Source organism: Tasmannia lanceolata, unplaced genomic scaffold, assembly GCF_043159265.1.
Source record: "Tasmannia lanceolata isolate RefF3 unplaced genomic scaffold, GAP_Taslan_0.1 ptg000003l, whole genome shotgun sequence".
NCBI lineage: Eukaryota > Viridiplantae > Streptophyta > Magnoliopsida > Canellales > Winteraceae > Tasmannia > Tasmannia lanceolata.
This window is the reverse complement of record NW_027518680.1, coordinates 8767867-8790145: the sequence shown is the minus strand read 5'-3', so window position 1 is coordinate 8790145 and position 22279 is coordinate 8767867. Positions and strand designations below refer to the sequence as shown.

The 22279-nt window shown below is 40.8% G+C and overlaps 1 protein-coding gene across 1 annotated transcript; it reads right to left on the bottom strand.

Annotated features, from left to right (window-relative positions):
* Positions 1–1681: 1681 nt before the first annotated feature.
* Positions 1682–20216, bottom strand: LOC143850115 (uncharacterized). Its single transcript, XM_077359418.1, has 9 exons — positions 20037–20216; positions 19801–19853; positions 18946–19434; positions 5150–5315; positions 5006–5056; positions 4493–4675; positions 4242–4359; positions 3233–4014; positions 1682–2318 (listed from the first exon to the last, which is right to left on the bottom strand). The coding sequence occupies exons 3-9, from the start codon at positions 19407–19409 to the stop codon at positions 1947–1949; spliced, it is 2136 nt and encodes a 711-aa protein (XP_077215533.1). The 5' UTR covers positions 19410–19434; positions 19801–19853; positions 20037–20216; the 3' UTR covers positions 1682–1946.
* Between the last annotated feature and the right edge of the window lie 2063 nt (positions 20217–22279).

Here is a 22279-nt window from a genome sequence, read left to right as displayed (position 1 = left end):
GTCAGTAGAAAGCCCTTTCATTTGGTCATTTTCCCTTTAGATTTTAAAATCATTGTATCCAAAACAGCCACGTGAATTCCAGTATATTTCAAAAAGTAGAGTGGGCCACACTTCTTACTATGATCCAAACCATTCATTTGATGGGCCACAAATGGGGCCCACTGTACACTAGACTCGTGCGACATCGTACGAAAATTTCAGAAAGTTCAAACCTAGGGATGGGTAAGCTCTCCTTTTGTGTTCTGGTCTTTATACGATACGTGGCCATGTATTTCTACATTAGGAGCTCTCTGAATGAGCTCAGGGGAGATTGCATTGCATCATGAGTTCTTCCCGGCCAGGGCAAAATGGGGAGTTGCCATTTTTACAAGATTATGAAAGGTGTTGGATAATAAACCTGTCCAGTAAAATTGGTTTCCACCCATGTGCATAGGATGTTTATTTAGATGTTTATAAGGGTAAAACTTTGTAAAGGAAACATCAATCTAACACATGGACATAACTTTTGATTTGCGGCTTGTAGAAGGGATGGTTAAAACTAACGACAACCGTCGTATTTAAGGCAGGAATCTCTGCAAAATGTAGGCTTAGGATTATCTGATGGGGGAGAACTTTGGGGCGGTGCTCATTCATAGAATCATAGCAAGGTTCAACAAAAGAAAGGTCTTCTGGATCATTGAAAAGTTGGCCCTACAGCTAGTATTTTTCCGAAGAGAAGTAAGCATCTGCACCATGAACTCTCTCGGGTAACCAATTTAGATTACTATTGCTCCTCATTTTCGACGAGAAGCAACACAAATAGTGGGAGATTAGACATGTTTCTTACAGTCCCACTCAGCTACGGATAGTTGTTCAGCGTGGATAAAATTGTGGGGACATCCGATACTGGGGAAATTATATCTGCACTCCCTTTGTCTTGATAATGGCATCCCAACTTGATCAAATCGGTTGCTGGTTGGTTTTTCAGGAATTGTAACAGCTCATTTGAGGAATTTTAAATGAAGGAGAATGCCATTTTTAAAACTAGGGACTGCAGACATCATTTCCAGTAGCAAATTACACCTAATATTGCAACTTGGGTTCACATCCAAGTCCAACAATCTTAGTTATCTAAGGTGCAAATGATCATGTGAAAATGAGTGCCCAGAATGGATTTTTTTCAGAGTTTAAACCTTGGAAGCAACTCAAGCCGCGCCAACAGTCCGACCTTTAGAGAATTTGAACCAATGTTGACGTGCATCTCAATTCCCAAATCGTTCACAAAGGGACTGTTCTCCATGGAGAGATGGCACTCCAAGATTTATTTTATCCGTGTATAGCCAATGCCAGGGAGTTTATTCAAGATAGAACTGTACAAGAAGGATAGCCAATCCGAGGAATAGCTTATCCAAGGATTTCAATCACCATGGAGAACAGTTCCAAAAGGTTTACAGAATTACAGAGCAGCGAGTGTCCACATGCTGATTGACACCACCGCTATCTGATTCTGGATATCAAGATGTGATGTGTGGAAACACTGTTTTTTTCACTGTCCCCTCAACCCACTTATCATTCCTCAATAACAGTAGGATCAAATCCGATTCATGAATTTCAGTGCGAGGTAAAACCGAAGAATCCCAACACTAGACAGGAAATGGATAGAGAAAACAGCACAAAAAAGTAGCTCCAATAAGACAGTTCATAGATAAAATCATTATTAGATGGGTGCAAGAACTATACACTTGTTTAGTCCGGGGATCTCTCTGAAGACTCCAATAAATGCCCCATCCTCTATTTTTCCAATTTGGGATCTACACACCACATAAATACCAGACAACAAAACAAGGCACAAAGGCAGACATTTCTTTGAAAAAAGAGGCACCAATGTAAGATATTGGTACTAGCAGCATATATTTTCTCACAAAATAAAAGCTTATCGATAAATTACCTTTGTTATACTGTGGGGCTTAGAAACCAGCCCATCCAGCAGGCTGAGAAGCCTGCTTGTTTACTATGTTTTTGGGTTCACTGAATTGCTGAGAACTATTCCCTTCAGCTGGGGTCCTGGATATCTGAGAGCTAGAAGGGGTTGCAGCAAAACTATCCTGGCCAAAACCCCATGTGTTGTCGGTACCAGAGCTTACGGCAACCTGTTTGTGCTGGCGGCCATTTGTCGTCCTCACTGATCTAGGTGGGCCATTCCTAGAGAGGGACTGTGGTTTTGGTTTTGGCTCATCGGTAAAAGCTTGCCATGGCTTGGAATCTGTGCCAGGTGTAGAACTGTTCTCAAGAATCCCTTGTTCGAGTTCCCACACGGATCCTTCAATTTTTTCCCTTTGCTGCGACAGAAGCACAAGGTTAGCTCAGATTAAAAACATGCATGAAAATCAGCAGATCACACTGGAGATTGAATCCAGACTTTTTCATCAAGAATGACTACATACACAATTACAATTAAGGCTTCTTTAACAATAACATAGGAGTTATATTAAGGGAGGAGATGGCCCCAGAAAGAGGCAAGAAGCAATAATATAGCAAAAACTGGTCAGAATGTGTGGCTCTGAGCAGCTGGCTCCTTTATTAGCTAATGTATCCTCCACACTATTGGTAATGGTGCTAATCAAAATGTGTGTAGACAATGGAGAGTTGGAGACGCATCCAAAAGAAGATCAACGATTTTCATGATAGCACATGCTAATCCCCAAGGATCCAGGCTTGATATCTTTGTCAATGAATTAAGACTATTTGGGTGCCGGTGATATTGCAGAGGGAAGGATTTGGAATCCACAGTTTTTGTTTTATGATGAAGCATTACCAAAGGCTTGAGATACAGCCGTGTACGTTATTGAGCCCCAGCACCCCCCTCCTCCTCCTTTTTCTAATTGTGTTTCAGAAGCTGGTATGGTCTGATTTTTTGAGTTATGCAGTCATATCGAGTTTCTTAGAGCAATGAGAAAACTGGGTGGTAATAAATTAATAATACCCCTTTAACTCAATGCAATTTTGACTGAGCTACTTAACTTGGTGGTGAATTTAGAATTCCTCAATTGAGTTTCTTAAATTGGTTAGAGAACACTACTGTAAAGCATGCATCGCATTTTTTTCTGTATAATTAAATGAAAATACTGTTGCATTTTCATTTGTTTAATGTAAGTAGTTACCTTCTTCAAAAGGTAATTAAACTCTAATCATTGGGTTGATTGGCCCTGGAAAAGGAAAAGAAAGAGAAGATATGCATGGACAGAAGCAATACCTGACTACCAGATTGCCCACTTCCAGCAGAGTTCTGGGTCTTTGAACCATTTTTGTTTGGCGACGGGGTTCGGGCAGCAAGGGCATGCTTTAGCTCCTGGATCTCTTGCCGCTGAGAACGGCAAATGGCCGACAGCTTTTCGTATTTGGATGTTATTTCAGACTTCTCCAAATTAGCTTGCTTAAGCTGCTCCTTCAGTCTCTCCACTTCTGCTTCCAACTCTTCCGTTTCCTGTCTATTATTCCCAGAGTTGAGCTTACTGCTATCAAATTCAGCAACAAAAGTATTAAAAGCCTCGTTCTGGAATGTCCCTATATTTTCAGGAATTGATATTGTTTTTGTTTTCTCAGAACCACGATTACAATCCTCTGTGAAAAATCTTATTTCGAAGTCCTCAGAAGGACCTTCATCAGATCTCTTGAGGGAGTTTCCATGCGCACTCCTCTTGAATTGATGCCCAGCTCGAACATGCTGGCTTTTTGGAGGGCTAGCATTGTCCTGATGACCGCCTTTTTCAGGGCTTTGACGATTGAGCTTCAATGTGCTTTCAGCAATCACTTCTTCATCAAATACGGGACCTTTGTCCTCTGCAACCAGCGAGTCCTTTGCATGATGGGTGGACCAAAATGCACCTAAGGGGCCCCCACTTCCACCTGACTTTGAAGCATGCTGAGCTGGTTTTGGGTGCTGTGTTTCCTTAGCATGTTGAACTTGTTCCTCAGATAACGGTGGGGGTGGGGGAGTTCTCCTGGGCGCAGTAGTCCTTGCATGTGTTGGAATAACTGCAAAACCCATCTTCGTTGTATCTCAACATTGCGGCATACACAGATATCATAACCAATTACAGGACATCTAACAAGAAAATTTTTAATTTTAAACGATTAAAGCATATTAACTCACGGAACTTGAGCACAGAAATCATAATTCAGGACATAGCCCACAACTTTCAGACATTTACAAATAAGAAGCATCAGATGCCCTAAGTGTAGAGTTTCTTCAGAATACACACCTTTGTCATGCACATCTGAAGTTGGTTGATTAACATCACCCATTATCATGGATATTGGCCTGTCCGGAGTATGCTTTTGCAGCTCTGCAGGCAATTGCTCATTGACACGAAACCAAACCTGCCACAGGATGACATTTGAAATAGATGAGTAGAAAACAAATTTCTTAGGATCTAAGATTGTCGTGGTTACAAACAATCTAGAACTAACCTAGATTCATGGAGATGAATGGCCAATCAAGCTAAGCCCTTGCCTGCGTGATGTCTGGTCTGGCATCCGGAGAGGATTCAAGCATGTCTTTGATCAAGTCTGTTATGAAAGAGCTGTATCTCGGTAACTCCGGGATGCGATAGTTTCCATTCAGAATTTGTAGCTTTGAGTCACCATCAAATGCAGATTTGAGGTAGCAGATCCTATATAGAAGGCATCCAAGGGCCTGAAGAGAAGAAAAAAAAAAAGTAACTTCAGCCCCAGAGTATTGAAGGAGCCTGTTTGGTCAGGGACACGTAGTTCTCACTTCTGACAGTTGGCACTGACAGTAATATACATATATATAATGTGGTTAATCAAAGCGTGTGACTTTACACCATATTCTACATAATACAAATTGATGTAGATACAAAATAAAACCTATGGAGTAGATTACATATGGTAGTAATTATGGCAACATACTTGCTGGGTAGAGTGAAAATTCATTATTCATTTCACCTATGTTGATCGAGTCAACTTAAATGCATAAATACCCACTGAATGATAATCTACTTACCCAGATGTCTACCTTCTCGCTTATTATTTCTCTTCTGAAAAGGTCCCACATCTGAGTGCAATAAAAAACATGATGGGATGAGTCATCATTTTCAGCACCATATATAAATATGAAACAATCAAAGGGAAGATTAGTTCTTTCAACCTCAGGAGATCTGTAGGCAGGAGTTGTATGCTTCCTAATATTGTCTTCTTCAATACCCATCTCTTCAGGCCTTTCAAAGCACTTGTGGTTGGTGGAAGTACTTCCAAAATCACACAATTTCCAGGCACCATCAGGCCCCAGTAGAACATTCTCAGCTTTCAGGTCTCTGTAAAATGCAACAAAGAGGGAGAACATAGTATGATATTTTTCATTTGAAAAAGGGTTCGTTGAACTCGAAAATTCACTCATTGAATGAGTCAACGATTGAATTGGATTCGGTTGGATAGTACCAGCGAAATCGACCACAATAAAGTTTCTATGCAGAACAAGAAAGAGGCAGATAAATTGCAGCTTATCTGAAAGATCAAGGGAGAAAACAGCAACCTATGAAAGAATCATGGTCTGTTTAATCTAATTTGAATTTCTACTCTCCTAGACATTACATAAAAGTGGCAAAAAGGGTGAAAAGGCCACTTTCCAAGACATTGGAAACATATAATCTGCTACCGATAATGAGACTTGAAGTGACTATAGATCAATATTTTCAAAGTCACCAGAGGCATACGCCTCAAGACGATGCGTTAAAAATTTGCATCAAGGTGATAAAAAAGACAGTATGCCTTAAAGGTGTGCGCTTTTGGAAGAAAAGGAATAAGAGGTGAACACCTTTTAATTAAGGTGCACGCCTCCAAAGAAAGGTGCACACCTTTCAGGACCGCAACCAAAAAATGTTAATTGACCACATCCACCTAAAATTTGGATTTTCACATTTTTGGTCTTTTCTTCCCCTAAACGCCTATTTGTTTTTTTTAGAGATTTTCGACGGTTTCAGGAGTCTTTTCCTTAATTCATGTTATTGTGATTTCTCCCTAACCATTCAACAGAATCAAAATCCCCCACTTCCGGTGGTTTTCTTTCATCAAAACGAAGCTAATGGTGGCGGACACGTTTGTGATTGCCCTTTCACTTAGTGAGTAAAAATGCATAGGTTATTCAATCTTTCTACACATCAATTAAAAATTATTTTTCACAAATATTTAGGGCTATTGGAGTGCTTTTGATCTATTGGGTGTAATATAGATGATAAGTGTTGAATAAATTGTATTAGGTAGTTTAGTCATTACTTGTAGACTTAGGGGTATTGTAGTCATTGTATAGATGATGCCCTATTTGGGCCTATATATACATCATTTACATGAGGAGCTCCCTAGTGGAGACTCTCCATCTCTCTACTCCTCTTCTTTTTCATCTCTTCTAACCCTAATCTCATTTCTAACATGGTACCATAACAAAGATCCTTTGGGAAGGGGTAGAAGGAAAGAAGAAGAGTCTATCATCGCCATGCCATTCTCTCTCTCTCTCTCTCTCTCTCTCTCTCTCGTATCTCTCTTTGCCTTTACACAAAAGGTGTTGTTTCCTCTTTTATTTTTCCAAAAATCTCTCATCAAATCTCCCTAATCTCTCTCTCGGTATTCTCTCTCTTTCTTACAACTCTCTCTCACACATATCTCTTTTTTTTTTCCATTTTCTTTTTTTGGAGTTGCTGCAAATCACAAAGAAAAAAAAAATCCTAAAATCTCTCGAAAATATATCTTTCCTTATTTTATTTTTTTGGTTTTCCACCCAAAATCTCATTCTTCTCTAAGTCCATACCCTTGTTGGGTTCTTTCTAGTTTCTTTCACCTCTCTATATGTTTTAAATCCTTTCCTTCTTTCATAGTTTGAGCCTCTTCCCCCACCCTCTCCATTCTAATCTTTATCCTTTCTCCTCTAGATTCGTTATCTTCTATGTCTTTTGTGTTGTTCTTCAAGGTGCCCACCAAGTGTTCGGTGAGATGCCTAAAAGAGATTTGGTTCCTTCGATGTCTTCTTTTCGTTTCAAGTAGAAGGCCTTCGGCTTCAACTTGAGGGGGAGTGTTGTCATCTCTTTTTTTACATTGTCTAGTGTTGTCTTCTATATCTTCTTATGTCTTTTATGTTGTTCTTCAAAGGTGCACACAAGTGTTTGATAAAATGTCTAAGAAAGGTGTAGTGCCTTGTTTGTCTTCGTTTCTTTGTCTTCTTCAAGGAGCACACCAAGTGTTCGATGAAATGTAAGAGGTGTGGTGCCTTGTTTGTCTTCTTTTTTTTGTTGCAAGTGTTGTCATGTTTTTCTTGGAGTTGTTCATTTTTCTTGGTGTTGTCTTCGTATTGTCTTCTTGAGGGAATGTTGTTTTTTTGTCAACCTTTCTTATCTTATCATCTCCGGGCTCATCTAGTCTCTCCCGAGGGAGAGTATTGTGGTGATTATATTCTTCGTCTCCTTCATCATGTATCTTCTCTTTCATGTCTTATCTTGGTGTAGTTTTACGCATTAGTTTCCGGCTTTATGCCTTATCTTTTCCGGGTGATGGTTTCCTATCGTTGGTCGGCTCTCTTACAGGCGACAACTTCGTTTTCCCGTCGACTTTCTTTCCGGACGATGGTGTCCCCATCGTTGGTTGGTTCTCTTCGGGCGACGATTTCCCCATCGACCTCTCTTCAGGCGACGATGTTCATGCCGTCGGCTTTCTTTCCAGACGATGGTGTCCCCATCGTTGATTGGCTCTCTTCAGGCGACGGTTTTCCCATCGACCTTTCTTCAAGCGACGATGTTCATACTGTCGACCTTGTCTCCAGACCAGTGTTTAAAAATGCAGATTTACCGCGGAACACGGCCAAGAAAAATCCTCGTCGATTCAGCGCGAGCGCGGCCAAGAACACGGATGACACAGTTGACGTCATAACTCGGGAGAGTCAAAGGACTTTATTGACTCTGGAGGGCAAAACACGAAACATGAATGTGGTGCAACGCAGAACGCGGCCGAGGTAAAAAGGAGTTGACTAGGGCGAGTTCCTTGCCGAGTCAAGGAGTTTTTAAACACTGCTCCGGACGATCATTTCCCCATCGCTGGTTGGTTATCTTTTCCATCCTTTTCTGGGTGATGGCTTCCATATCCATCGTTGGTCGGCTCTCTTATAGGGACGGTCTTTTCCCGTCTACCTCTCTTTTTCGGGCGATGGTTTCCCCATCATTAGTTGGTTATCCTTTTTCTCTCTCTATTCGATCTCCCCAGGCGATGGTTTCCCCGTCAATCTTATCTCCGATGGTTTCCTCATTGGTTGTTATCCTCTTCACTTGGCGTTGTGTTGCTTCATCGATGTTTGTTGTGCGCACATTTGGTGTCCCCTTTTGCTTGTTGGATAGTAGTTGTTTCTGCCATGACGCATTCATTGCTAGTGATATGCGAATTTGTTCGCCATGATCTTATTCATGAGGAGCCATGTTTGATCGCTCTCGTTGTTGTGCTACTTCAAGGGAGCTGCTCTTTTTTATGGCCATTGATCTTGATGATGTTTACTATGGCCGTTGTTGTCATTTTTAGTATTATGCTTTTCGTTATGTATTCACCACACTAGCTTGAGGAGTGTTATACCAAGCTGGATGTGTGTATGAGCTTATTGTACCTTTTGTTGTTTTTAGTTGGTTGTTGCAGTCTCTTTTGTAGCAAGCTGGAGTTCCATAGTATAAACACTCAAGCTTGAGGGGGAGTGTTGAATAAATTGTATTAGGGTAGTTTAGTCATTACTTGTAGACTTAGGGGTATTGTAGTCATTGTACACATGATGCCCTATTTGGGCCTATATATACATCATTTACATGAGGAGCTCCCTACTGGAGACTCTCCATCTCTCTACTCTTCTTCTTCATCTCTTCTAACCCTAATCTCATTTCTAACAATAAGGAAGATTCTGCATCGAGATATGCAGAGAAAATTGAGGGAAAACAAAAAAAAAAGGTATATTATGCGTTTGCATTGTGATCAAAGGTGCACAGGGGGTATTAGGTGCGGAAAAAGAATAATTTGACAGGAACAAATTACGAACATAATATAGTAACCATTTGCTTTTCATTTAAAAAAAAAACATAGATTACTAAATTTGATAAGTTATGATTTTGTGTATTTGTGTTTTTATATGAGAAATTGAAAAATGTACTAGCATATTAATCACTCTAATGTCTAATTATCTGCTTTGTATTATTTGGTTGGTAACTTGGTAATGATAGTAAGATACTTTATTTTATCAGTGTATTGATGATTGAACGACAATATTTTGTCAGAAATAAAGCACATATATATGGTGTATATATATATATATATATGTGTGTGTGTGTGCGTGTGTGCGTGCGCTATATATATATATATATATATATATATATATATATATATATATATATATATATGTGTGTGTGTGTGTGTGTGTGTGTGTGTGTGTGTGTGTGTGTGTGTGTGTGTGTGTGCATGAGTGTATAATTTTTTTTAGTAATAAAAATGCATTGCCTTATGCCATTTGTCTACGAAAAGACTGCTATGGATAAGTTCGATTTCATCCAGTTTATCTTCCTCACAGAAAATAATCAAGAGTCAAGACAACATCCATATTGTGACTGCCAGTAGAATATATACACACATAGGAAAAGAAAAGAAGAACATACAATAGAACAGACTTAAAACTCAAATGCATTATACTAATCACAGTGCACTTCCAAAGCTCATGGATGTTGGAGTTCCACGCAAAAGCATATAGTCCCACATTGAATAAGTGAAATGGATGTGGACGGGTTATAAGGAAATGGGCACCCTCCCTCTACATGCTAGCTTTTAGGGGTGAGTTTTACCCTGTTAAAGTCCCTACAAATGGTAGCGGAGCTCAGGGCGTGGTAACCCCGGTTTGCCTCCGAGGGCGGGAAATGTCCCTCGGGGAAGATCTTGGAAACCCCGGCGTAAGAATCTCGTGGTTCCCACGTTGCTTCCGTGTGGAGGGGGGATTGTAGGGGTTCCACGCAAAAGCAAATAGTACCACATCAGATAAGTGACTTGGATGGGGATGGGTTATAAGGGAATGGGCACCCTCTCTCTAATGGCTAGCTTTTAGGGGTTGCATGAAGAGAGTGTTGGTGGGGTTTTCACCGTTGTTGAAGAGGTAAGGGTTTTTCACCCTTGTCGTAATTTCCCACGATTGATAGTGAAGTTCACTTGTCGGATTGCCCATGGAGTAGGCAAAAGTGCCGAACCACATAAATCTCTCTTGTCTTTTGCTCTCTTGTTTTCTTTCTTTATTTCACTACACTCTTGATTTGTTGCACACACTCGTTTTGGCTAATTCCGTGGGTTGCCAAAGGCTATATGTCACCTTTTGCTTGGAGTAGCCTCTGATAACCAGATTTCTAGCGGTGGGTTCTTGCTGCTACAAATGGTATCAGAGCTCAGGGCGTTGTAACCCCGGTTTGCCTCCGAGGGCAGAAATATCCGTCGTGGAAGATTTCGGAAACCTGGGTGTAGTTATCTCGTGGTTCCCACGTTGCCGCCGCTGCGTGTGTAGACACCCCATTTTGACCGAACCCTTTCATGTCTTGTTTTAAATAATTGTCCTAATAAATTAGTGTTCTAAGGTCCCAAATTGTGCCCTAGGCTAGCTTAGGGTCCCACCAAGGTCCCTGTAAAATTTCATCGCGATCCGAGCCCGTTTGCCTAGCAAACGAACTAAGACAGTGTCGTGGGGCAAGTTCAGAAGAGTGGCGATTTAGCCAGAAAAGGGGTTGTGCTGGAATCTCAAAAACCAGTTCAAATTAGCCATGGCGGGCTGTCCGGGGAGATATAGGGGTATGCAAATTAGTGTACAACTTAATTGAGGGGTGTATTATCCTGAGCCAGGGCAATTTCGTAATTTGTAAAGATGCTTTTCTTCTTCTCCAAGTCACCATTAAGCCCTAAGCTAGGTTAGTGAGTGATTAGGACTAGGATTAGTTAGAGGGAATCTTAGTTGGTTATGTTTCTTTTGATCTCAGCCATTGAATGAAAAGGTGATTTTAACGGTTGAGATCATTTTTTCAAAGAAGATATTTTTGCAAAAAATTTTCCCCCTGTTTTCTGCTTGGGCCGCCTCTTATAGAATGGTAGTTGTCCTAAATTTGCCAAGGGGGGTGTCCTGGAAGGTTTGGGGGTATCAAATATATCATTTCTCGTTTTCTTCTTGGGCACCCCCCTGCCAGTTAAAAAGTTCCTAAAAATTACACTAGAGGTGGTTGTCCAAGTAGAAAAGGGGCGTGTTTAATTACATCTTTTCTTTTGTATAAAAAAAAAAAAAGCCATCGAAGAGGGGAGAGGAGCTCATTTTCGTAGAAAATTGCAGAGGGAGAGAAAGAGAGAGAAGGAGAAAAAGGAGAGCCACCATCTTCTCACCACCGACCCCATCTCCGGCCAGCCATCTTTTCCGAGACCACGCCACCATCTTCTTCTTCATCTTCTACCTCCACACCCACACCAGCCATCACCTCCATCAAACCCGACAACCCTTCTTCTCCGGCATCAACACCGGCCGGACTCATCTTCCCACCACCGGTCAACACCACCACCTCAAACCCATTCTTCTTCTTCCTCTTCTCTTATTTCTCAAAACCCATTTCATTTCCCTCAAACCCTATTCCATTTTCTTCCACAGACACCATCTTCATCATCTCCGATCTCCCATTTCCACCGGAGCTCCGTCCAAATCCCACCACCGTCTCTCTAAAACCCATCTCATTTTTACTTCCCCAATCTACCTCCTTCACAGTTATTGCCACCACCAAACCCATCTCCTCCTTACCACTAAAACCCACTTCAAATCCCTCATCTTCTCCGGTGGGTTTCTCACCGGAATCCGGCCTCATCAACCCCAAAACTCCAACCCTCTGGTTTTCCTCCACCTCCTTACACCTCCACCTTTTTCTTCACTACCCAAAACCACCATTTTCACCCAAAACCCTCACCTCTGCAACTCACCACCGGACACCATTAAATCCGGCCAGCCACCAATCCCACCCTCATTTCCACTTCTCAAAATCCCCTAAACCCATTTTAAAACCCATCCCCTGTTTTGTTCAAAACCCTCATCATCTTCTTCCTCTTCTCCTTCTTCTCCCCCCACTAAATCCAATTTCATCTTCTCCGGCAAGGCATTGCCGGATTCCGGCCGACCCCATTTTCAACCTTCCTTAGCCACCATTTCTTCACAGCCATTTTTCTTCTTTATCTCCACCATCAACCCCCCTCTCTCAGACCTAATAGGTTTGTTGAAGCAAAGTCTTAAATTTCGAAGAGAGAGAGAGGAACCCCAAGATCCAAGAGAAATTAAGAAGTGAAGTTTTTTTTTTTTTATTCCTTCAGCAGATTCAGGTAATATTTATCTTCTATTTTTATTTTTATTTTAGAATCAGGAGATATTCATTCTCTGTTTGTGTTTATGCTCCATTTGCATGCTTGAGGTTCGAAAATTTGAGATGTAATCGATTGATCTAGTGATAGATTCTGTTTGTTGTAGATTCATTCTTTGAAATATTTTTGTTGATAAAAAAAAAGGGGGGATAGGTTTCAGATGAACTTAAATGATTTTGTCAAAATTCTTTTAAAGAATGTGGGAAAGTACGTTTGGGTATCTATTGTGTATATGTGGGAATCCAGTGGATCATTCTTTTTAGGACATGCCTAGGGGTAACATAATGGAACAGATTGTGGTGTGCATATAGTTTACAGGGGGCATTTTATTGTTGATGTATGAATAGTGGTATTATGACAATCATGCTTTGAAGGCTTATAAGAATGAATGAAAGGATGCTTTAATGCTAAGGTTTAGATGTTGGTTTCCAAGAAGACTGACCTCGTTTCCTTTTTCTGAAAACTGATGTACAAGTCACAGAGGTTCTATGAATTCTTGTAGTTTCGGAAAGAGTAAGTTGATAGATAATAGTATTTGTATATGTTTAAGTAAAGGGGAGGAAAAAAGATAACCATTATAATCTCTTAAAATGTGCAAATTGGGCGACTTCCATATTCTATTTTGAGTAGTGAGGTATACATTTTTAGATTTCATATGTAAATGAATTTCAAATAGCACTACAGTTCAATTCGTGCTTGGTTCTAAGATGGAAATCGAAGATAAAGTGTTATTTACATCTTCTTCATCTTCACATAATATGCCTTTTGGGTAGCCTCTCAGGTAACTCTCTAACCTTTGCAGCCCTTGCAGACATTAAAACCCAGCATTATCAGATTTGATGACTGCCACAAATGTGCTTGTTGGTTTTGATGAGTGCACTTAATCCTGTCCTCTATATCAGTTTCATGGTAGTGTAAATAGGGGTGGTACCTCGGCCTTGTTAATCGTGGGGAATGCACAAATTTGTTCATAGTTTACCCCTGTTTCAGCACAATACTAGTCCATTTCAGCCCCATGTTTCAGTCCATGTCAGCCCCATTTTGAGTCCATTTCAGCCACCTTTCAGCCCCTGTTTTACACCAAACTCTGTCCATGATCAGCCCCTGTTTTTAGCGCCGGTTTAGCCAACAAATCTGCCTTATTTTTGGGCACAAATTCTGTTCATTTCCTGCGCACAAATCTGCCCAGTTTTGGGTACAAGATTTGCTCATTTTCGGCACCAATTTTAGCCCACAAATCTACCCAGTTTTGGTACAAAATTCCGCTCATTTTCTGCACAACTGCTGTCCTGCAGCGCATATTTGTTGTCTTGCACCTCATAGCTGTTGTCCTGTATTGTATAACTGCTGTACTGTAGATTATATGTTTTGTAGTTATGTTTTTGGGTTGGGTTAAAACAAATATAGCTGTGGTCCAGGGCATTGACCCGCTAGTTTCCAAAGGAGTTTTCCAATTCAATCTTTCCTGTGTAAGGTTGTCAATAGAGGATACACCGTATCACTCTCATTTGTTGTTTTCAATAAGGCATTTTATACAGGTTATTAACTGGTCTTTGGAAAGAGAGCAAATGAGAAAAGGGTTGTAGCGGCATCATTTTGGTAGTTAAATGATAGTCAAGTTCGTTTTCAATGGCTTACTGATAGCAGGGCTTAATGGTATTTCAAGCACTTCACTTATTAGGGATTTTGGGTATCAGAAGTCTTTTATCCTGTGTGAGTCTTGAAGGTCTTGTAGTTCAATAGCTTGCAGATGCGGTCATTGGGCTTGAGTGAATTTTGCAGATGGGGCATTTCATTGCCTCTATCAGGCCTCACAAGCTTCCATAGTCTCTTGGTCGCAGCCTATCCCCGCTTCGTTATTGCGTCTCTGTTAACATCTTGTTTTGCTACAAGAGTGATCCGTGACAATCCAATTTCGCAATGCCCTTAGCATGAGAAAAAGTTCCCTCCTATTGATTGGCTTGCAAGGTTCATGGGAAGTGTAAGATGTCTCTAACGGCCACTTAAAGTTAGTGACAAGGTGAGCGGTGTAGACTCTAAAGGATAGTAAAGTCTGAACTAAGCTATCTCATTCATGCTTCAGATTTTTGTCTTTGCAATGACATAAAATCAGTTTGCCATTTCTATTTTGATTGATCTTTGTTGGGCCGCAATAATATACATGGATGCTATTTGCGAAGAGTAATGGGGCGGGGAGATAAGTTTCTATATTTAGTCACTATGTGTCAGTTTTGGAATTCCCCGCTCTTATTTTCTTTACCCTTAGCGGCTTTGCCCTTTTTATATGCATTTTTTTTAATGGTAGGGGTATATGGCTAAAGTCTTCCATTCTGTTCTTTTCCATGTACTGATGATCTCAAAATTTGCCTTGGTCTCATTCTCTCTAAAGATATGAAAGATGAGCAGGTAGCGTTTGTACAAAAACCATGATTTTGTTGAAGTTTTAACCTTGTTTTTTTTTAATTCTAGAAGATGAAGCGGGCTATGATGAGGTTACTCGGAGCCCACCATTATCTTTCTCTTTCCTTCCCTTTCGAGACTTCTCTTAGTTTTAGGATTTTCCTTAGATCTCAGGGTTACCTTATTGTCCATCGATTTCAGAAGTTTTCTGTCGGGTTATGGCAACGATGGAACGTTTCTTGAGCCAGCCTCTTCCCTTCCTGCCTTAGAGTTTTCGCAGGTTAAGGGATTCTCTCATCTTAGAGTGTTTAGCCAGTTAGAACCGTTCTCGGGGCAATGATAAGGTTACTTGGAGCCCGTCTTTATGTTTTGTGGCTCACCGCTTCGCACTTGGATCTGTACAAGTTGATGTCCCCTGTATGCACTGAAATTTTTACTAATTAGAATTATTATAATCTTTTGATATTTCTAATACTCTTCTTATCTTAAGCATTGAGTTAGGTTGTGAAGACAATAATGAATGGACTGTTCAGGTGAGATTATCTTGAAGCTTATCATATTTGTGTAATTTTATTTAAATAAATTGTTTTAGGAAAGAAGGAGATCAGATGACTACTCTATTCGATATTATCGACATGAGTACTATCTGATTTCAAGGCGGGATTAGAAATAATATCATGTGTATTATGATATCAGATGATTACTTTAGCATCATCTGATTTCATCCCCATATTGGGGTGGTGTTTGTGGTTGGGCATAGAAGTGTTTGATATTGTTTTTGCTTTATTAGGCTATCCAGCGGCTGGTCTGGACTAATTTATGTTGTTTATCATTTTATGATTGCTATAGGTTGTGTATTTTTTTAATTGAAAATTCTTCTTCGCTTAACACTTGATTTATTTTTATAATAATTGAATGGAGATCTGAGTTTACTTGATAACCTTTTTCTTCACTTTGATTAGAGACTAACACAGTCTTATAGATTACTATTAAATTTCTTTCGATGCTAGAATCCCCTCTCATTGCGGGGGCGATGAAGGCGCTAGCCCAAGCCCATCCTTAGGGGACTTGCTCAGTCCGAGTAGCATACCCCTCCTTTGTATATAGGAGACTTGCCCAGTCTCATTCTCTTGCTAAACCTCCTCTTTGTGCGTCGTTTGGTTTTGGGAGAACACCCTACTCGGCTTGGCAGCATACCCCTACCCTTATGGGTATTGGGTTGCACATTTGTTGCACCCTAGGGCTAGGTAGCTGTCCGGCCCGGCTGGGTGTTTTACCTTTGCCAAATATGCACAGGGTCTCTTTTTTCCTTTTTACGTCATTTGTGTCTCGGAGACAAGCCTTGTCTCATATAGAGAGTTTCCCCTTTAGGAGGCTTACCTAGCCTCATGATAGAGTGGCCTCCTCTTTTAGAGTGAGTCTTTGACTCGGTAGTGTTATTAGAGAGTCTCTGACTCATTTGTTCTCCCATCTTTAGTGTTTTTAGTTCGGAGTTTCTCCTTTAGAGTTGTCGTTATTTCATTTTGATTAGAGACTAACTCAGTCTTATTAGAGCTTTGCTTGCTTGGGATCTTGGATCGTTTTCTCTCTTCTTGGGACGCTATCTTTCTTGTTGTGGTTCGTCTTTTTGAGGCGTTGGTTGCTTGTTTGGGGTTTCCCCTTTTTGCTTTAGGGCTTTGCCCTAGTTTATGGTTATGCTTGTTTGTTCTCTGTAAGAGTGAATTCATTTAAAGGTTTAGAGCATTGGAAAAGCTTTAAAATCCAAAAAACATCAGAAATTTGAAACTCAAAAACATTTAAAAACTTTAAAAATATCAAAAACATTTGAAAATATAAAAACCTTAAAAAAATCTGAAGTGTGAGTGTTTCTTTTAGAAGCGTAGTTTGAGAGTTCGTTTCGAACTACGTTGGCTTGATCCTCTTCCACGAGGTACGTAGTGCAGCTTGAGATTCTTATCTCAAGTCCAGCCAAACTTTGTAAATAAATGCTTTAACCCTTTTTTTTCTTCAAAACCTTGTTTTCAACAAGATCTTCCTCTAGAGTTAGGAGTTTGTCCTAGATAGAGAGTTTTAGAGTTAGGAGTTTGTCTTTTATTTGTTGTGTGCTTGTTTACGTTTGTTTTAGGGTTAAGAGTTTCGTCCTTGGTGTGTTGTTTGATTGTTGTGTGTTTTGTTTGTGTTTGTGTCAGAGTTAGGAGTTTGTCCTAGCTAGAAGCGCCTCCGTCCGGTCAGTTGGCGATTCACATCGCCGACTGATGACTAGGTCTAAGATGCGTTAGTGATCCCATTGTTTTCCTTAGGACGCACAGCCTAGTTACACATAGGTTGTAGGAACCACCTGCATTAGCTTAGGGCTAACCTGCATTTAGCTAGGACATATAGGGTGTCTTAAAATCTACAATCCATTTGGAATTTAAATAATCGCGCAAGAAGCTTTAAGAGCTAGTCCGGTCTTTTAGATCGAGTCTAAGATAGAGGTCTAGGTGTCTTAGGCATCATAGTTTAGAATAGGTGCGAAGAACTACGTTGCCTTGATTCTCGTGGAGGCGGGGATACATAGGCTTCTTTGGATGAACATCAGACCATCCGAGGGCTCGGGCTAAATCGTTTTAGAGTCTTAGGATTTTTGTTGTGTTATATTGTATATTTTGTTGTGTTTTCTTACTTTCTTGTGCAGACCTATACTTTTAGCTGTAGCATGCATGTGTTCGTCCACCAGAACTTAGACACCTGTTAGGCATGTCACTCATAACCTAGCAATATTTAGGTGGCACCTCTTTATTTTATTTTGTGTGCTTATTATTTGTATTCTCAGGAAATGCATGCTTAGGTAGACGACTCCTGAGGATTGTTCCCATTTCACATGATTTTCGCCTAAAACTCTTCAAGGTTAATAATAAATGGCATAAGAGACCAAGTGTTCGCACTCGGGCGAATTGGGGGCGCTCTTCGGACCTTCTCCATTCGTCATCAGGCACGGACCTTTTGTATCTCTGGTTATCCATTGCAAACAGAGCATTTGTTTTGGTTCCATGGCGTGTCCATAGATGGCGACTCTGAGTTTATTTCAGATATGTCTTGGTTTCGAGCCTTGGCTCCGGATCGAGACATATCTCTTTCTTTTATATCGCCACTCATGCTATGCTGTGAGGGTGGCACCACTTTCGAGAGTTCCCTGGTAGAGCTCTCCTTCACTTTGTGGAGATCTAGAGGATTGCAGGAGGGATCTCGCGTCCCTCGGCACTCGTCCTCGGATCGGGGTCCACAGCGTGGAGTGGCAATATTGTCCACGTTGCTTCTGCTTGGAGGGGGAGATTGTTGGGGTTCCACACAAAAGCAAATAGTCCCACATCCGAGAAGTGAAATGGATGAGGATGAGTTGTAAGGGAATGGGCACCCTCCCTCTAACGGCTAGCTTTTAGGGGTGAGTTCTACCTGGTTAGATTCCCCCAACAATGGATGTGAATCTATATTTGGCAGAGGAGGCGAACATACTCGTGAAGGAAACGACCTTTACATTGAAATGAAAGAATTCAGACTTATTAATTAAGAAAATATTGCAGAATCAAAAGTAGCGCTAGTCTATGGTCAGATGAAAGAACTGCCAGTAGCTCATATGATATTTGGTTTAAAACAAAATCCAAAGTTACTACATTAATCAGATACAGCATTAAGCATTTTTATGGATATTTGGACCAGAAAAACCATGGTTTGGTTGTAGAATGTAACCATATATCAAGAAAGTATCATAGATATTTCAAAATCAAGACACAAAAGGACATTGAAAAGAAAATACTTTGGGACAAAATTCCCTTTAAGCATCTCACAAAACATACTCAGATTTCATGTGCCTACTGAAAGAAATTTAACAGAAAAACAATAAATTCTGAAATTAAAATAGTTTCTACTGGACTCGTATAAATCATCCAAATCCAGACAAGAAATTAATTAAGTACTATAGAACAAAGGGAACACAGAAGCTACAAACACTACTCCAAGAATCCAAGATCATAGGTTCTACTGAACTTGCATAAATCATCCAAATCCAAATAGTAATTACTAGAGAAAAAAGGGAGCACAATCGATACAAACACAAATCTAAGAAACTAAGATCCTTACCTATGAGCAATTGGTGGTGACAGGCAATGCATTGCAAACACCGCATTGCACACATCTCTGAAAATCAAAAGGATTTGCTTCTCCTCGAAATAACCCGCTCCCCTGTTCTCCAGCACATTAACCAGCGATTTCTCACAAAATTCCATAACAAGCATTGCCTCCTTTGTTCGTCCCATATCAAATATATGCTGTGCATGAAGCGTGACAACATTTGGGTGACCTTTAAGCATTTTCATAACCGAAATCTCTTTCTTGACAAGATCTAGTGTTTCCTCATCATTACATATAATGTGCTTCAAAGCATATTGCTTCGATGCATGAACAGCATCACGGGCAAGATAAACACAAGAGAATCCTCCCTCAGCAATAGCATTGCGGACATGGACCTTTAAATTGCCGATATCGACTGTTCGGCCTTCCATGCCAGTCTGTTCTTTCGGCTTAAATTGCTTGAGCCTCCACATGATTGGAAGAACAAAAACGAAAGCCCTACATTTTTAAGCAGCAAGTCTTGAGCATCTATAGTCTTATAAGACCGCAAAATAAGATCTAAAGATTGGAAATTGGATCTTAATTCCTTGTTACAGAGCTAATACAAGCCTTTTATGTTTTTTCTACAGTGCTTTCATAGGAAAAATCCCTGATTTATATATTTAAAGGTCTACACCAAAAGAAAACTTAAATTTTGGAAAAAAAGAAGAAAAAGGAACAAAATATGCGATTAGAACTTGAGCCAAAGTTCCAAAATTTATAGATCTGCCTCTCCTAATCCGTGCATTTACAGATCTGCGGCATACGAAAAATCCTAAAATTTGATAAAATGAACTAAAAAACAGAGAGATCGGGGATTGTAACCTGGTTACAGAATCGAGATCCGAGCTTTCCCAGGGCCGATTTGAATGAAAACACTAAAAATCAAGTAACGACAGATTTAGAAGATGCAGAAACCTGAAATTTCATTTTTAAAAAATCGGTTATCAAAGCTAGAATCATAGCTTCGGACCGCATATTCGAACGGTAGAAGATGAATCATAGCTTTAGATTGCATATTCGAATGGAAAAATGCGAAAGAAAACCGAAAACTCACGTACCTGAAAGATCAGAAGATTCTATAGAAGCAAAATTGAAGATTAGAGGTACGCCATTAAAGCTCTGACGCTTGTTGCAGGGGCTAGATCTGAGACTTTTCTTGATCTAAAAGACAAACCTTTTTAAGCTTCGGAATCGTAACTTTGCTGTGAGGTAAAGTAGAAAAAGGAGGGAGCTTTCATTGGTCGGCAAATGAAGCTAGTATTTATAGCCGTCGATAAAAGGCCCGCTTTTTTAGTGGGGTCCACCTCAGTGGACCTACGAGAGGTGGGTCCCATCAGTAGAGATGAGTGGATGGACGGGTTTTTCTCTTGTCTTTTACGGGGGGAGTTTCAAGATTACTTGAGCGGAGTTAGGTGGCGTGTTCTAGACTTGTAGAGCAGCTTCACTAACCAAGACGCAGAAAACTATTGATGTGTATTGGTTGAGATTGGTGGGCCCACTCTTTGCGTGTGTGATTTCTTTTTTTCTTACTCTACAGATGGTATGTATGTGTGGTGATTGGGGCAGATGACATGGTGAGCCACCATCAAACGTTATAGACAAGGTTTGTCTTACATGAATAGGTATCCTGTATGGTTTGCAAACATGAATGTGGTGGGGAAGGCGTTGGGGGGACGAGACAACTATATAATACTCTCCACCACAGAACCATTGTGTGGCGATTAGAGGATCGTGCATGAGAAAAAAGAAAAGGAGGAGAGACATAAAGGGCCTTGGTTTAGAGGGCACGGGAAAGGGTTGTGGATTGCAGGTTTACGGGTTGTAGGTTAATTCCATTGTAATTCTTGTAATTTTATTTTTTTCCTAGTAGAAGATAGTGATCGTGCTCATGGACATAGGCATCTTGGCCTGATCACATAAAATTTCGATGTTCATCTTGTGGTTTGTGTTTAATTATTTTTACTTTTTCATTTATTTGTGTATGATCTGATCGGATTTGCTCGATAGATTTTCTCAACAGATGTTCAAAATTTATTATGAGAATCCTTTAAAAAGCTCCAATGAGACACCTATTATTGTATATTAGAGGCATGTGTTGATTGTCGTATTATCTATTATTCTCCTTCAAACTACTGTATCACTTGATGCAATAGTTTAGACCAAAGCTCATGAAAATAAGAAGTAAAAAGACCTCTAGTAAAAATGCATGAATGCTAATAGGCTATGGGAATGTGGAGAGCTTATAGTTTTCCATATGATATCCTTTTCAGAATAAAATGATAATCTTGTTAGAAATTTGTTAGGCCTAAAATCGGTAACAGATACGGCAGTGACGTAAGAGCTGGGCTTGAGGACCCGAGGAGCTGAAGTGAAGGAGATTGAGCCCTGCACAAAAGCGGAAGAGGTCAGAAGACCAACCCGGAGTCGTTGCTCCGGACGGGCCCTTCGACACTCAAGTCAGTACGAGCAAGAGTGCAGAGCCAAATTTTAAGAGTGGTAGCTTAGAAGTTATTACCCCTTACTTTGAGCCTTGAGAGGCCTTTTATAGAGGGAGGCCTGGGGTGGTTGAATTACCTACCCCAGGATAGGTGTCGGCCCTTCTGTGGGTATAGGTTTACCTACTCTCAGGTAATTACCGGATTACCCCTGGGCAGGTGTCGATTTCGTGGTGGGCCCTTCCGGGGCCACGTGTCGACAACTCATTAGTTATTATTTTTCATACCCCATCAGTTGCCCCCCAGTTCTCCAAGTCATTGTGATGATTTGGGGAAGTATGAGGCCGTGCTCTGGAGCGGCTGGAAAAATGAAGCGAAATGATCTGTCCGGGCAAGCCATCTGAGCGGCCTGGGATGGGCAGAAACTTGGAGTGAAATCTGTCCGGCCAAACCATATGGGCGGCCTGGGACGGGCAGAAACTTGGAGTGAAATCTGTCCGGCCAAGCCTTCTGGGCGGCCTGGGACGGGCAGAAACTTGGAGTGAAATCTGTCTGGCCAAGCCTTCTGGGCGGCCTGGGACGGGCAGAAACTTGGAGTGAAATCTGTCTGACTTAGAGTGAAATCTGTCCGGCCAAGCCTTCTGGGCGACCTGGGATGGGCAGAAACTTGGAGTGAAATTTGTCCTATAGCGAATCACGCCGAGTCCTGATCGGCTTCAGATGACCAGAGTTTTGTCCTGTAGCGCATTGCGCTATATCCTAGTCGGCTTGAGATGACCAGAATTTTGTCCTATAGCGAATCACGCCGAGTCCTGGTCGGCTTCAGATGACCTGAGTTTTGTCCTGTAGCGCATTGCGCTATATCC